We start from the raw sequence: 15931 nt of genomic DNA, 5'->3' as shown, positions 1-15931 counted from the left end.
AAGCTCGCCTGGTACGATAGTAGTCCACCTTCCTTCCGGACCCTGCAACGGAGAACTTGATACACCCCGTTTCGGCAACAAAAGTATATAGCCGCTCATAGATTTCGCCAAACTCCGGCCGGTCCGAAAAAGAGACCCACCGCCCGACCGTCTAGTTGATCTTGGGAGAACCGGTGCTGCACGCGAGTGGTGCATCGATTCGTGGTTGACGCCGATACGGTACTGCGTGCCGTTATAGCCGAACGCATGGAGGATTCACGGCTCTTGAGTCATTGTATAGCCCGACTACGGTATTTTGTGATCACTACGTAGGAACATGGCAGTGCAATAGAGTATTTACTTATGAGATGCTTCGATTTCCACGTAGTACATATTCGGTCCGCAAAGTCGCCGACTCGCCGAATGCGCCAATCAAGGAAATCTGACCCAAGGCATCAGCCTGTTGAGATCGATTCACGTGGATGCTACGTAGTCTGCTGTCCATAAACTCTCCGACTCACCGGCGGCTGTGCATACATGCTCGGCGCACATCGATGGGTCGGATTAGAGTAGTTCTCCCACTGTGCAGGATCCCTCCACCTAAACTTGTCTATACCGATCGACCCAAGCGGGATGCAAGCTTTCTGGGCGCACGTGATGGCTTTACATACTAATGCGGACGCCCGCATCCGCCATGATCATTGTGTGATACTCGCCGTTCCGACTGAACGACCGAAACCAAACTCTATACGAACGTAACCTTGCCTTCTACAACACACCCCACCAGCCAACCCCGCACAATGGAGACCAACGGCGACGGCGACGGGATGACGCTTGAGGAGATCGAGAGAGCGGTATGCCGCTCACATACATACCGGTGCTAGGGGTCGTGCTGATATCTCGGATGTGAAACAATAGATCAGTTGCACGCCAAGAAACTTCAGACCTCGTCGCCGGTTGCCGACTTCGGATTCTTTCATTGTGAGGGCCTCCTATAGATTCAGTGCTCAGAGTTAACTGATGGAATGTAGCAGGAGAGGGAGGAGAAGGAGAAGGGCAAGGAGAAGGAGAAGGGCAAGGAGAAGGAGAAGGACGAGTCGTTGGTCGTACCAGGGAAGCGGCAATCCACCCTCATCCATAATACGACGCAGTATGGAGATGAACTGCTAGAGTTAGCTGGATTGAGTGAGGGGCCTAAGGAAGATGGAGAAATACAGCTTTCAGATGATGAGGAACTCTTCAGCGAGAGTGAGAGGGAACCCGAGGAGCAAGCAGAAACGGGGCTTCCATGGGAGCTCTTCGAAGACTACCATGAGGACGAGGCGGAGGACGAGAGCGAAGTGGATATGTGTGCTTCGCCAGACAACCAGAATGAGGAGGGAGAGGAGGATGAGGATGGAGAAACCCCTTTAGTTGGAAGTGATTCCGACAGTGACTTGGAAGAATACTTGCCGACGAGGCGAAATCAGGCCCTCAAGAAACTCGCTGCAATTCGAAAGGCTTCTCGCAAGAAGAAGACGGCACAGTATAAGACGTCGAAGAGGACGATTAGGCCAGCGAGGAATGTCAGCATTAGTTCTCTCCCGGATGATGAAGCCCGAAAGGCGAGACGTCCGAGAAAGAAAGGAGTCTTGTCTGTCTGGGGTGCACTGCCGCTATCTTACAACCCGATCTTTCGCAAGGAACCCACTTTCGAGGTACACACCCTGCTGTATATGGCCGTGAATCTTGCTTACAGGGGAAAGGAGGATCGGACCCCACCACCCCTTGATCTACCATACGATCCCATCGATGCGAGCCAGCCGGACGCCAGGGCGGAATTGTCGAGTGTCACCGAGACTCCAGCTCGTAAGCTCTATCCTATCAGTGAACTCGGTCAGAGGCTTTTTGCGGCGTTAGAGAAGACCCCACAGACCTCCAGTAGGAAGATTCCGGCGTTACCGACACCCGAAAGCAACAGCAGCAGAGGCGCTAGAAGTTTGTTTGCTGGTCTAGATGTTGACCTGGTGTCGGCTTGTCTTACAGACCCAACGATGCTCCAACTGGTATATATATCTCGGGTTGCTTTGACCTCCGACAAGTGCTGTAACTGAGTTATGTAGGGTCCAGGTTCGTCGGGATCGGTTCCAAACCTTGACGTATGTACAGTTGTTCCAACCTTCAACTTGTATAAAGCTAATTGGGTTTTAGGATCAATCCGGCGCCGAAGAGTTACATGAAGCCGAGCCACCGGACACATCTGACAACCGGAGGGAGATTGAGCTTCAAGGAATATATCGCAGGAAGCCATTGCAGGATGCACCTCTGAAGATGTTTAGTGACCGCATTGCATCAGACTCTCATGCCGGCCACGCCACATCACCGCGTGATGATTCCCACTTCCAAGGGATTGCCAAACCTGCCGGAGGAGTTTTCTGGGACGACAACGAACCACTCACGTATAGCTCCCCTATATACAGTAATTTTCCCGTTGAAGGACGTCCTGGAAACAAATCACAAGTAGAATCAAGGATTTCAACATCGGCCTCTAAACAACAGAGAAGAATTACGGAGATTGAACAGTTTCCAGATCAATGGAGTGTTCGGAACGGTAAAGAATCGAGAGTATGTGGAACAACATCACTGTTGCATTGCATTTCTGACTTCTTCCTCGTTAGCTAAAGCCGTCGGTATATGATGAGCCACAGCCTCCCTCCAACCTTCCTGTGGCGCAGGATGGCTGGAAAGCACTCCCCCAGAGACCAATCAGTGCCCGGCATCTTGAATTCAGCTCCCATGCTCCAGAGTTCTTCGCCAGTGGCGGAAAGCGTGTGCCTGAGAAGGCCGACTGGGAGCACCTAGATCAAGACGGCAACACTCGCAAACGGAGGCTTCCACAAGGTCGGCAGCCAGAATTAGCACCATATTCCCCGCGAAACTACCCTAGTTGTGAAATGGACAGCTGGAGACCCCTCAATCGAGAGCCTAGCACTCGCGGATGGAACACTCAACAAACCAAAATCACTGCCTACCGGCAACTGACTCAACGCTCACCTATCCCGAATTCTAGGCGAGGTCAGCGGGGCGGAGGCGGCTTTCGACAGTTTTCATCGGAGCATTTAAGCCCTTTGCCTCCACCTTCACATCCCCCTACTCCTTCACCAGAGCCGGGGCCAGCGCTTCTAGAGGAAGGAGGAGATACCCGCGTGTACACCGTGCAGCCTTCCCCAGACAGTGGGAGTTACTTCATCAATGCGTTAGCGAGACTCAGAAGGGATCCCGATCGCCCTGCAACTACGACCAGAGCAGCCCGGAGTCGGGCGTACACTGCGACTGCCATATACCGCTCCCCGCAGCCAAACGTACACCGTGACATTACGGGCGCAATGGGAATGGCAAAGCTGGATTTCTCGACAGCCCCGTCAATGTACCGTGCGAGACGCTCGACGACGATGATGAATACCCCGTTTAGACCCCCGTCGACGAGGGCCATGACACAAGGAGGGGGAGGGGAAAGGGTCGTCACTCAAGTGACCAAGAAGCGGGGAATGACGATTACGAGGTATTCTCATGGTGGAAGTACGGCTGGAAGAAGCCGTACCCAAACCAGCGTGATGGAGATGGAGTATGAGGGAGTAGATATGAGAGGCCAGGGAGGTGTTGCGAAGCGGGCGAGAACTGATTATGGCTATGAGATTGAATACGGTGATTTTTCGGGTGGAGTTGCAGCGACGAGTGGGTTTCAACAGGTAAGGGAGGCGTGGTGATTGCATGACATGGCTGGAGCAGGCGTTCCGGACTTTAGTTGGGGGGTACACAAGTACTTTTGACCGAATTACTTTTCATATTTGCGAGCCTGCTTATTTGTCCCTGTACCTACATATTTTCACACGGGGTTTGACGGCGCCATAGGGGTTTAATAAATAATTGCATTGAAAGCCGATGTTCCATTGTCCGGCTCGGGTGAGAAGTAATGATTACGTGGGCTAGGGTTCGCTCTTTCAGACGCCCGAGAAGTCATTCAGCTCTGTAGCCAGGAAACCTCAGCACCGGTCCGAAACACTTCGGCATTATATGAGAATTGTTCTCTAGCCCGAGCCACTCAGTAACGAGGGCTTACGAGAGCCATTGACACAAATAGAACGCCCACTGGTTCTACGGATACGGATCTAAGTACGTGTGATTGGTTCCTTGTGGACGTCATCGGAGTTGCCCCTCCCCCGCACCATGACGCCGGCCGGCGGGCGCGGCTGTCGTGCGAGACCGTCAATCATCGCGATTAATTTACCACCGACCTCCGGGAGCTGGGGGGAGCCGCGTTAGAATTAGTGAAAGTATATATTTACCCCAGCTTTCCTTCTCTCTGCCCACTACTGTACTCTACCCCACTATCCACCAAACGACCGAACGAACGAACGAAACCAAGCCCGCAAACAAACATACAACCAAACAAACTTCCACACTTCCACACGCTAAACGAAACCGCAACAGCTGCAATCATGGTTTTCCCGCCTCCACCCACGTCGGCCATTGGTACCTCTCCTACTCCTCTCCGTCCCGCTCCTGCTGCTGCTACTGCCGTTTCCCCAACCGCAGCACCGCATACTGACCCCCCCTCCCAGACTGGAACGACCTCGGCTTCAAAGTCCGGGAAGTAAACGGCCACGTCTCGTCCACGTACAACAAGACGACTGGGCAATGGAGCGCTCCGGTGTTCATCCGGGACCCCTACCTGCGGCTGCACGGGATGTCTCCCGCACTAAACTACGGGCAGCAATGCTACGAGGGTCTGAAAGCCTTACGGAACCCGGACGACAAGAGCATCCACATATTCCGGCCGTCGGAGAACGCGCGCCGCATGCAGCACTCCGCCAGCTTCGTGGCGATGCCGCCAGTGCCCGAGGCCCTGTTTCTGGAGAGCGTGCATATGGCTGTCGCGAGGAATGCGGAGTTTGTTCCCCCCAGTGCCTCAGGCGCCAGTATGTACATCCGTCCCCTCCTCTTCGGAAGCTCTGCGCAGCTGGGGTTGAGCCCGCCCGAGGAGTACACGTTCGTCGTACGTCCGCCCCCGCCCCCCCCCCCCCCCCCCCCCGCCCCCCGCTCACCGAAGGCTAACAGCAGCACAGGTCTACGTCCTCCCGGTCGGTGTGTACCACGGGATCCATACGGTGGACTGCCTCGTACTCGAAGACTTCGACCGTGCGGCGCCCGCGGGCACTGGGTCCGCCAAGATCGGCGGCAACTACGCGCCGGTGCTGATCCACAGCGAAGCGGCACGGCAGGCAGGATACGGGATCACGCTGCACCTAGACAGCAAGACGCGGACGCACATCGACGAGTTCAGCACGTCCGGGTTTCTCGCGATCCAGTACCCACCTGCGGGCTCGGGGGCCGAGGTGAAGACGAAGCTGCTGGTCGCGGACTCGAATAGTGTCATCAAGAGTATTACTAGCAGGTCGGTGCAGCAGATTGCGAAGGATATGGGATGGGAGGTCGAGGTCCGCCCCATTAGGTTCGAGGAGTGTGAGGGCTTCGATGAGGTCATGGCTGCGGGCACCGCGGCCGCGCTGGTGCCGATCAAGTCGATTACCAAGAAGAGCACCGATACCAAGATCGTCTACAAGTACGGCGACGAGAATCCGTACGTCCCACCACCCGTGCTTGGAGCAGTACAGGGCTAATAAGATACTGTAAAGTGAGGGCGTAATGAAGCTCCTGGCCGCACTGAAGGGTATCCAGGCGGGCACGTGCGAGGATACGCACAGCTGGCGCGAGGAGGTAAAGGAGCCGGCGCCGCTGATAGAGACGGAGGCGAACACGCCGTCGAATCTTACCGCTGTCAATGCGCTATAGAAGGATTGCGTGGGAGGAGGGGTTCGTACATGCGTACTTGGTGGGGATCTGGTAAACTAAAAGTTCGGTTGGTTGGCGGGGGAGGGGTGGGGAGGGGGAAGGGGGATATACAGATCGTTCAGCCAGGAAATAAGAACAAGTCAATTCCTCTCTTTGTTCTTTCCCTGGTGATACCAGCCAGCCAGCCAGCCAGTGAACAACTCAATCCCATCTTTGTTCCACCGAGTATTGAGCACGATACCAGCCAGAGCCAGAGCCAGCAAGCAAAGCCATCAATAAAGCCAGACAGAACACAGGGGAAAAAAATCAATTCGGTATGTTGAGTACCTAACGCATCTGAGACAGACGACATAAAAGTAACCCCATCATCATTATATCCCCATCATGATCCGGCGCATCTCTATCTCCCCCCCCCCCCCCCCCCCCCCCCCCACCTCCTACCTCCTACTTCCTATCCCACATACAAGGTACGGAGACCCAGGCAGAGAGACAGAATCATCGCCACAAATACTGCCTCCCCATCTCATCCGCCTGCTGTCCCCGTACTTCGAGACTACACATTATTGAGCGCCGGCATGTTGGAGCAAAGCAAACCAGAGCAAACCAGAGCAAACCAGAGTAAACCAGAGCAAACCAGAGTAAACCAGGGCAGAGTAGAGCACAGCAGAACACAGCAAACCAGAGCACAGCAAACCAGAGCCCAGCAAACCAGAGCCCAGCAAACCAGAGCCCAGCAAACCAGAGCACAGCAAACCAGAGCACAGCAAACCAGAGCACAGCAAACCAGAGCACAGCAAACCAGAGCACAGCAAACCAGAGCACAGCAAACCAGAGCAGAACACAGCAAACCAGAGTCAATCAGAGTAAACCGCAGCAAACCAGACCAAACCAGACCAGACCAGAGCAAGACAGAGCAAACAAATCACAACACAGATCGAATTCATTGGAATGATGCTACGCTCGCCTTCGCTCTCGCTCATTCAACAATCAACACAAAAAATAAAAAGTTCAACTCCGAAAAAAGAAAAAAACCTTTTGCAAACAACCGACATCGAAAGGTAAACAGGCGAAGAGAAGAAAAAAAAGATAGAGGGAAAGACAGAAAAGAAAGCAGTTTCTTCTGTCGTTGCTGTCCCTGTTCGTGAAATCGGAACTGAAAGAACGGGGGAAAAACAAACAAACACTCAAGGTATCATCCGCATCAGAAAAAAAGGAGAGAAAAGAGAAAGAAAATCAACACCCCGGGAATAAAGGGAAAAAGCAAAAAACAACCACCACGCCTCTATCATCATCGCCTCGTGCATAGCGTCCGTCCGCCCGGCGAGCGGCAGCAGCAGCCTTACAAAACTCAACTCGCAGCTACTTTCAGCTCCCCCCAGAGAACCAACCACTCCGTTTCGAGCATCAAACCATGTTATGGCCCTCTTTGATCATCGGACTGAGCGGGGGGATGGGCGGTAGTGACTGTGGCAGTCCAAGCCTTCCGCAGTCGCCAATGCTCTGTCTGGGCGATTTGTTAGGCTCGACCATTGTGCTGTACCGATCTCCGTCCGTGAAAACCGAGATAGTCCGATCCGTAGAAGGCACCAGCTTATGGTGCGGATGGTGGTTATGCTGATTATGGGGTTTTTCGCGATGGCTGTATTGTGGTCGTATTCCTAACGCTTCCTCACGTTCCCGTTCCCGTTCCAACTCACGTTCCCGTTCCCGTTCCATCCTCTCGCGATGCGCGGCTTGTTCGGAGTCCATTTCGATGATGGACAGAACACGTCTTCCGTCTTTATCCTCCCTCCTTGCTAAAGTCGCCGATAGTGGAGGCATTGTGAGTTTCGCACGATTTAGAACTGTGGGCCAGGCATCTTGCGAACGATCCGTTTCGGCAGAGCCTCTGGCATCCTCGGATCGTCTAGTTTCAGCATACTGTCCGGTTCGATTCGTGGTTCTCGCATCCGAAGACGGTACTGGCGGCTGACGCATGGCTGACGGTGACTGTTCGTGAGACGTCGTTTGTGGTGGCTGTTGGTAGGCCGGTATCTGTTGTGGCTGCTGATAGGGTGGTGTCCGCGGTTGCTGCTGATGAGATGATGTTTGTGACGGGTGCTGCTGATGAGATGGTGTTTGTGCCGAGTGCTGCTGATGCGAGGACGATGAATTCGAGGGGAACCGTAGTGGCATCGATCGTTGATACTCCGTCTCTTCAGTCAAGCAACCGGCCCAGCAATCCGCCCAGTTGTTGACCAACCAATTGAAACAGAAGCGATCGATCCGGAGTGTCGAGCAGAACACCATGCCCAGGTTGGACAGGTTCATCTTGTTGACGTCCGACTCCATGCATACCGTGCTCAAGTGTGAGAACAAGTGATTGAGCAGGTAATAGTTCTGACATAATGTAAGCGGATGTGGATGGGACCAGTAGGTGGGATGAGGGCTCCTTACATAGGGCGGCAAGTTGGACAGCTCGTCGACGAAGGCTTGCGGGGGTTTTAGAGACTCTGTCTGGTCCTTGCACTTTTCATATATCCGTTTCTGAACGTCTATTGGAAGAATTGCGTCTGGCACTGCATGGGAATCGTTGTCAGTAAAACTGGCGAGTAGGACGAGGGAGGTGAGCTAGTCAGCTTACAGGAGCGGAACCATCCCTTCAGCAGGGACGACACGGTATGAAGGTCGTCCGGTGGGTTCTCAAACAGATCAACATCGTGCTTTATCTTGAATTCTGCCCTCAGCTCGTCAACAACGGCGGTGCTTCCCGGTATCCGATATATGCCGACTTCATGGGGGCCGTAGACATTAAGGTACCTGAGCAACGTCCGGTCAGCGATCACCGCCCTCACAAACGCAACGCAACCTTCAAACAACGAGCGCCATGCCCAGGGAGGCCAACATACTGCAGACACCGGTAGGCGATTGCGGGTATCCAGAAAGTCGCATCGCCTTCCATCTTGCGCTCTCTAACGATCCTCGTCTTGACCACCGCCTCCCTGAGATCCATGCCAAACACCTCGACGTCGAGACTGGTGTCCCGATACTGATCGTATCTGTCTCCGCGGCCGTGCTGTGGGGACGAAGACCGTCCGCCTCCGTGCCTGGGGTGGTTCAACCGAGGGCTCTTGAGCTTATCCCACGCCACATGCGACACCTTGTCGAGGAAACTCGCCGCCATAAGTCCGCCCGCCTGAACGTGCTCTTTCCCCTTTTTGACCTTGCTGAAGAAGTTGCCGTCCTGCGAAGACGAGCGCCGAGGACCACCAGGCCGTAGAGAATGGTGAGAAGCCACGTCGGTTGCGGGGGACGAGGGTGATATTTCTCGCCGTCTAAGCTGCGCCGAGACTGGAGTTTGTAGGTTTAGCGTAGGGGGTGACGCCGATGGTGTGCGTGAAGACGGTGCGGACCTGGCTGGTTCTTTGGGCGATACCGATACCGTGAGTGAAGGCCCAACCGAACGCTGTGCCATCAATTTGACCGGATCAGTCATTTTAGGGGATGTTGGCGGGTGCGAGTGGTTTGGCGGGTTGGCTCTCTGCTGCAACATGGAGCTGCTCGGAGGCAGAAAGAACGGAAAGTCGTCGTCATCATCGTTACCCTTGAGACTGCCTACCAGCTTCTTCTTCTTGGCCTTATTCTTGGGCGACACCGATTTGGACAGAGGCGCAGTTATCGAATCGTTGACAGCCCTGATACCAGCGCTAATCCCACCACCCAGCCCACCGGCGCTATTGCTGCTCGACTTTGACTTCAAAGAGGATGCTTGCTGGTCCTTCTTAGTCATTGTTTCTTTCTTTGTGTTTGTTTGTTTTTTTGTTTTGTTTTGTTTTTTTCCCCGTCGTCGGCGGAGTCGTAGTCCGCGGAAGGACGATCAGGAAGGAGTGCGGGCGGTGCGGTGCACGTGTATATTCCGGTTTCAAGTCGAGGCACCGATTTCGTTCGCGACGATCGCGGGGGAGGGTATGCGAACGAAAGACGCAAGAACGAGATCCGGGAGAGCTGGACGAAGGTAGGGAGCGGGGGGCCTGAGCCCTGACGTTGCGGTCAGTGATTGGAAGATCTCGGTAGGTGAAGGTCTATTGGACTCTGTCGAGAAAGATGGACCCCTCTTCGTGTACGGGCGCGCGCCCCCCCTTGCTCCGGTAGGAAGCGTGCGTTGCGTTGCGTTGTCTGGGTGTGGGCGGGTAGAGAGTTACTTTGGTACCTGACTAGTACGGCTGGGCGATCCGTGATCTGTGTTTGGGCGGCTCTGGCTTTGCAGTCGGATTGTGGGACGAATGAGGATTATCGGGCAGATCTGGAGCACTGCCGGTGGGCATGCGTGTGGATATAGCTCTGAAGGGTGCGCGTGGAATGAAGCGTGCGCAGACGACAGAGAACGTGTACGTTGAACGAATTGCCGTACCGACGGAAGGGTCTGGGGGGGTGGGTGGGTCGGTGTGTGGGGAGGGGGGGAGGTTAGGAGGGTTTACAGGGAGGAGGAAGAAGGTGAATGGAGGGAGAGGAAGAAGAGGAGGAAGAAGAGGAGGGGGGGTCGGAGGGGGGCCTGGTTTCGTCAGCGTCTTGGTGGGTTTGGATTGACTTGGATGGTTCTGGGGTTGCACGACTTTGGACTCAGGTACAGAGTGTTCGGTGGTGTGTGGGAGAAGGTGGAGATTTGATGGAGGAGGTAGAGCGACGAGCAATCAATACGAGTAGGCGGTATGCAGTTCGTGAGGACACTGGGTTTCTGTGGGGAGGGAGGGGGAGGGGGAGGGGAAGGGGAGGTGTTGTAGGAAGGACGGAGTGCAGAGGGATGATGTACCAGGCGTGGATGCGATGTGAAGGGTGTAGAGAGCACTAGAGCAGCATAGAGTACCTGGAGAGCGCGGCGTCCCTTGGGGGGTACTAGGCTGCGGTAGGCTTAAGGCGGCAGTGTGGGGACGTAACGCCTCCAGCTAGAATAACTCCACGCAGGGTCTCGAAGTCTTGTCTCTGCTGCTCAGCTCCGGCTGGCTGGCCATTGCGCAGGTGCCGCCGGAGGGATCGGTGGTGGGCGGGACGGAGGAGAGCCGAATTGCTTTTCGCAGGTATGCACAGGTATGCACAACGGGAATCGTCTTGACAGATCCTTCTGCTCTCCTCCTCTCCTCCACGATCCCATGCAAGATCGACACGTCTCGGCAGCAGGGAGATGAGCGTAGTATGCACACAGATGCCCGCTCGTCTGGCCACCGCACCCGCAGCCGTCAAGACGAAGGTGGCCGACCAGGCCCACCTGTGACCTGCACCACCTACCGGTACTGCTGTTGTCCACAGCAAACTAATAATGACGACAATCAGCCCGAACGACGGAAGCAGCTAGCCACAAACTTCAAGATGGTGTCGGCTCCTTCGACATCCTTTTTCCTTTCTTTGCCTTTTTTCCATTCTCCTTCCACAGTGGGATGAAATGCGCCGCGCCGCTATGTTGCGTGTTTGTGTATCGCAGCCGCTGAATGTAGAGTAGGGTACATATCGATCTCTTTGACCGGGCCAAATGTCTCATCGGTCGGCCCTCGGCGCGCCGACAGGCACAAACTCGCAAATATTTCCAGAACTCTCGAGCAGAACAGAGCAGACACAAGCAAAGCAGTGAAGATACAAGCAAAGCTGAACAGACACAAGCAGAGCAGATCAGCGCAGTGTTGCAAACTTGTCGCATCTCCTCTTCCGCAGCGCCCCGGTGAAGCAAACAGTCAAACCGTACATAGTACTTACTCGAATATACTATATCTCCGTGACTCCGTCCCCTTTTCCCATTTTTCGGTACCTGCACCAAATCCCCCGAGGCTAAACTCAACCGCCCAGAGGCTGAAGCTTACCCCGTACCGAAGACTCCGTGAACGAAGTAAAGTAAACACCCTAGCCCGCCTGTCAACCATTTCCCACATCACGGATTCACCGCACCTACTGCAAGATGCGAGTGCGAGCCCAGTACCCACCCATCTGACACCTGCAGCTTACAGCTTACAGGTGCAATTTTGTAGATAGGCGATGATTTCCTGTGCGTGCATTGCATACGTGCAACGAGAGGTAGCCCCCAAGGGACCGGTACTAATGCATCTGCGGGCCACCACCCACCCGCTCAGTAGAGTATACATGCAGGTACAAGCACGTTCGGTCTCGCCAAACGAACAGAGACAAACGAACAGAACCGAGCCGAACCATCGATCGATGGATTGATGAAGTTTGCATCAAGCCACAGCAGTAGCGGCGGCAGCAGTTTCACTGGCGCTACAGGTACTCTATGTAGGTACAGTAGGTTCGCTACAGACCAGAGAATCTTCAAGGAAGGTCTCCTCTCAGACCCGCCCGCTGCGCGATCTATTCGATCGATCTGGGCCGCAAGTAGGAAAAGGAACCTGCATACAATCTCCCCCGACTCCCCACACGGAGATCTCCGCCGTCCGCTTGCTTGCCTGCCTGGTGCGCGGTGCCTGATACGGTGGTACCTGCCTGCTGCTTGCTGCTTGCATACGTAGGGCTGAACGGAACTGGACTAAACTGAACTTCCGAGGCTCGCTGTTGAGAGCAGTTAACAGCACGCAGGGCAGCGCCAGAGTATTCTTAGATACGTACCTGAGTACTTACCAGGTATTTACGACATGCAATCTCTTGAGCTGTTATCGTATTCTTCAACTCCGGGTCTATCATAACTCCGGCTCCGGTGGTGGTGGTGGTGGTGGTGCTGGTGGTGCTGGTGGTGATCGGCTGTCCCCAAATACCCAAATACCCAAGTGCCCACTAGTAGTTAACCGCGCGTAGCGCTGCAGATGATCACCCGCGCCCGGTGCCCAGTGGCCCCTGGGCAACATTGAGCGCCCCACCCACCCCCAGAGACGATCAGAGGTCGCCGGGAATCGGTCGGTGCTGGAGTGGTCACTGGTTGTAGGCGAACAGGTATGCCGTGAGGAGGTAAGTTCCGTCCTCACGACGGTACACAGAACGGTAAAACGGCAAGACGAGCACCCAACTCACGACAGCTCATGGGGGGCTCCTAGAGGAATAGCTATGTATAGGTAATTATCTACGGTTCGGTGAAGTTTGAACGGGGGGAATCACAGCTGAGAGTCACCATGGATGGTAGATATATTGAAGCTCAACAGCCTGTTCACCCCATACCTACAGTACTCTATGCACAGACCATCGCCACGGCAAAGCTCTTTTCCTTTTCCCATCCGATCCTTTCCCAGCATACGTACCCCCGAGTCCCGAGTCTCCGAGTCCCCCAGCCAGCATAGCCACAGCAACATCCAGTAACGGTGGCTCTTTTTATAAAGAGCCGATTCTCTAAATAGATACCCGCTCCGTTTCCGACATTAGATGCTGACTATGCCAATCGTCCGTGCATCGGTTTCCGTAGAGTACGCTACTGTCGTAAGATTGGCTAATGGCGCAGCAACTTCAACCCCCACCAGTTTGCGGAGGTGGTCACTCATGATATCGGATTGTCTGGTAGGGAATTTGGGGTAAGGCTACTATTCAAGGCAAGTTAAGGCAAGTTAAGGCAAGTTAAGGCAAGTTAAGGCAAGTTAAGGCAATAGTTACGGCTTTCTGGGGTAGATAATAGTCTCACTCTCACCGGACAGCTCAAACAGACGCTGAAGGCACGACGTGATGATTCATGGTTATCGATAGCCAGTCAGCTCAATACTCGACGACGCCATCCTCGGGCGCTTGTTTCGCCCACTGCCTGATGCCGCCTATGACATCGTAGGCCTCTCCCGTAAACCCGGTATCCAGCACCCTCTTCGTGACCGTTTGCGAATCATTCCCCAGTCTGCAGACGACGACCAACTTCTTCTGCGCGGCCATCAGCCGCTCCATCTCTGCCGGAATCCCTCCCGAGGATGCGAACTGATCGAACGGGACGTTGATACTCCTCGGCAGCGCGCAGATCCCGAACTGCGTCGGGTCCCGCACGTCAACTATGACCGCGTCCATGGAGTCCACCTCGGTCCTGGCCTGCTGCACCGAGAGCCGCTGCTCGGGGCGTAGCAGCGTCGCCGACGCCGCCGCCTTCCTGCCGCAAAAAGCAATATACTCCTGCATCCCGCCGGCGGTGATCCCGTCCCTCGTGACGGCCGGCGTCTCCCCACAAGCGACACACCCCCTCCTCTTCCCCCGCATCTTCAAGCTCCTCCACTGCGTCTCCGCCGCGGCCGAGAAGAAACACATCCTATTCCCGTGCTCCCCCGCGCTCCCCCGCCTAACCACCAACCTCACCGCCTCGAGCGCCTGCATCACCCCCATCACGCCGACGACCGGCCCCAGAATCCCGCCCTCACCACACGACACCACCGACTCCGCCGGCGGCGGCCGCGGCCATACACACCTGTAACACGGCCCCACGCCCGGCGGGTCATTAAACACCATGATCTGGCCGTCCATCCTGAGGGCGCTCGCACTAACCAGCGGTATTCCCGCCAGCACGCACGCATCCGAGACGAGGTATCTTAGGGCGGGATGATCCGTACAGTCGAGCACGACATCCCACTTCTCCTTCGTGACGATATCGAGGGCGTTCTCGGCCGCCAGCGCCTCGTTGAGTGGGATCACGTTGACGGCGGGGTTGACATCGTGCAGTGCGCGCGCCGCGGAGACGACCTTTGGCAGGCCTACGCGCGACGTCGGGTGCAGGATCTGCCGGTGCAGGTTGGAGAGCTCGACGGTGTCGTGGTCGAGGAGCCCTAGGGTGCCGATCCCGGCCGCGGCAAGGTAGAGCGCGGCGGGCGAGCCGAGGCCGCCGACGCCGACGATCAGGATCCGGCTGGATTTTAGTGCGAGTTGCCCCGGGAGCCCGATCGAGGGCAGGATTAGTTGCCGCCCGTACCGGATGTATTCGTCGGGGGTGAGGGTGGTGGTGGTGGGTTGCGAGGAAATCGAGGGCTTGGAGCTAGGCGCAGGCGGTGGTGGCGGCGGCGGCGGGTATAGGGCGCGGTACTGCGCGAGTTCAGCTTCGAGTTTGAGGATTCGCGCTTTGAGAGCAGCGGTCTCTTCCTCCGCTGGCGTCGGCAACGGCGGTGGTGTTCGGTCGTGTCCGGGCATTGTGTACGGGATGTGTCCTCAGCGCGTTGTGCGAAGCTCAAGATAAAGCTCAAGCTACCCCACCATGGGTCCCACCCCACCTCTCCCCTCTAGTTTATTACCCGGCATATTCCGGTTTACAGTTCAGGTATCCACGGATCATCCATAAGTTCGCAGTTTATTCATTACTGAAGGTAGAAAACTAGAACAAGCCAACTTATGCGTCCACCTCCATCGCATCCCCGCTCACTGTACCAGAAGGCACAGCCGCACCCAGATCCACAATTGTAACGTACTTCTTGAGATCCTTCTTCTCGACGCTGGCCTCCTTGAGAAACGCCGTCGTGCCGCGGGCGAACTTGTAGCTCTGCTCCTTGGGCACACGCTCGTTTGGTTTGATAAGGTTTCTCATCAGTGTCGCCTGTTCCCATTGTTAGCCACCAACCAATCTCCACACACCATCCATGAGAACACGAACCTTCTCTTCCGTGATGACGCACACATCGACGTTACTTCCTGATCCCAGATCGTTGAAGATACCCGCCAGAATCGCCTGGCTGCACAGCTCCACAGCCTCCTCACGTGTCATGTTCTTCTTCCACATAGTCTCAAACACCGCCATAGCCGCCAGCGATCCCGAACCCATCGTCACGTACGGCAGCTTATCGGTCGATCCGTGTGCGTGGACGGTGAAGAGGTGCACACCGGTGGGGTCGACTCCGGCAACGACGAGGTACGCTCCGATGTGGCCCTGGTACTTGAACAGGTGCTGTTTCAGCAAGGTCATGCAGGTGACGACACGCGGTTTGCGGCCAGTGCTGAGCGAGTGTAGCTCGAGGTTGGAGGAGATGAGGGAGGTCGTGAATTCGGTGCTACACACAAACGCAATGATTAGCTGGACATGTCCGCGCATTGTCGACGGGAAGCGGTATTTACTCGGCGGCGGTTCCAGCTCCTGCAGCACCGCGCCAGTCAATATTATAAATAGCACATACCAGGTGCGGGGACAACATACCGGCACACCAGATGTTGGGCGAGATGAAATGAAGCTTTTCGCAGTTCTTGTCGGCGACTATCTCGCCGCTGG

General features: G+C 55.5%; 5 protein-coding genes across 5 annotated transcripts; 2 read left to right on the top strand and 3 right to left on the bottom strand.

Moving 5' to 3' along the window:
- Positions 1–537: 537 nt before the first annotated feature.
- On the top strand, positions 538–3900 carry BZA05DRAFT_384768 (uncharacterized protein). Its single transcript, XM_051482350.1, has 7 exons — positions 538–833; positions 898–960; positions 1011–1676; positions 1725–2024; positions 2082–2117; positions 2170–2583; positions 2637–3900. The coding sequence occupies exons 1-7, from the start codon at positions 780–782 to the stop codon at positions 3723–3725; spliced, it is 2622 nt and encodes an 873-aa protein (XP_051343523.1). The 5' UTR covers positions 538–779; the 3' UTR covers positions 3726–3900.
- A 99-nt stretch (positions 3901–3999) lies between these two features.
- Positions 4000–5905, top strand: BZA05DRAFT_384764 (branched-chain amino acid aminotransferase). The gene is made up of 4 exons (XM_051482349.1): positions 4000–4491; positions 4581–5014; positions 5085–5599; positions 5655–5905. The coding sequence occupies exons 1-4, from the start codon at positions 4458–4460 to the stop codon at positions 5809–5811; spliced, it is 1140 nt and encodes a 379-aa protein (XP_051343522.1). The 5' UTR covers positions 4000–4457; the 3' UTR covers positions 5812–5905.
- A 1744-nt stretch (positions 5906–7649) lies between these two features.
- BZA05DRAFT_441082 (Rho GTPase activation protein) lies at positions 7650–9580 on the bottom strand (the record flags this gene model as incomplete). Its single annotated transcript, XM_051486642.1, has 5 exons — positions 7650–7731; positions 7796–8190; positions 8248–8369; positions 8435–8610; positions 8700–9580. 5 exons carry the CDS (start codon positions 9578–9580, stop codon positions 7650–7652), a joined length of 1656 nt encoding a protein of 551 aa, XP_051343521.1.
- Positions 9581–13301: 3721 nt separating this feature from the next.
- On the bottom strand, positions 13302–14972 carry BZA05DRAFT_384762 (uncharacterized protein). The gene has a single exon (XM_051482348.1). It carries the CDS (start codon positions 14863–14865, stop codon positions 13465–13467), a length of 1401 nt encoding a protein of 466 aa, XP_051343520.1. The 5' UTR covers positions 14866–14972; the 3' UTR covers positions 13302–13464.
- Positions 14973–14996: 24 nt separating this feature from the next.
- On the bottom strand, positions 14997–15881 carry BZA05DRAFT_384761 (nucleophile aminohydrolase). Its single transcript, XM_051482347.1, has 2 exons — positions 15323–15881; positions 14997–15265 (listed from the first exon to the last, which is right to left on the bottom strand). The coding sequence occupies exons 1-2, from the start codon at positions 15755–15757 to the stop codon at positions 15062–15064; spliced, it is 639 nt and encodes a 212-aa protein (XP_051343519.1). The 5' UTR covers positions 15758–15881; the 3' UTR covers positions 14997–15061.
- Positions 15882–15931: the final 50 nt, after the last annotated feature.

The sequence above is a fragment of the Tricharina praecox genome (genome assembly GCF_024521635.1).
Source record: "Tricharina praecox strain CBS 144465 chromosome Unknown BZA05scaffold_2, whole genome shotgun sequence".
Classification (NCBI taxonomy): Eukaryota; Fungi; Ascomycota; class Pezizomycetes; order Pezizales; family Pyronemataceae; genus Tricharina; species Tricharina praecox.
This window is presented reverse-complemented; position numbering and strand designations above follow the sequence as displayed.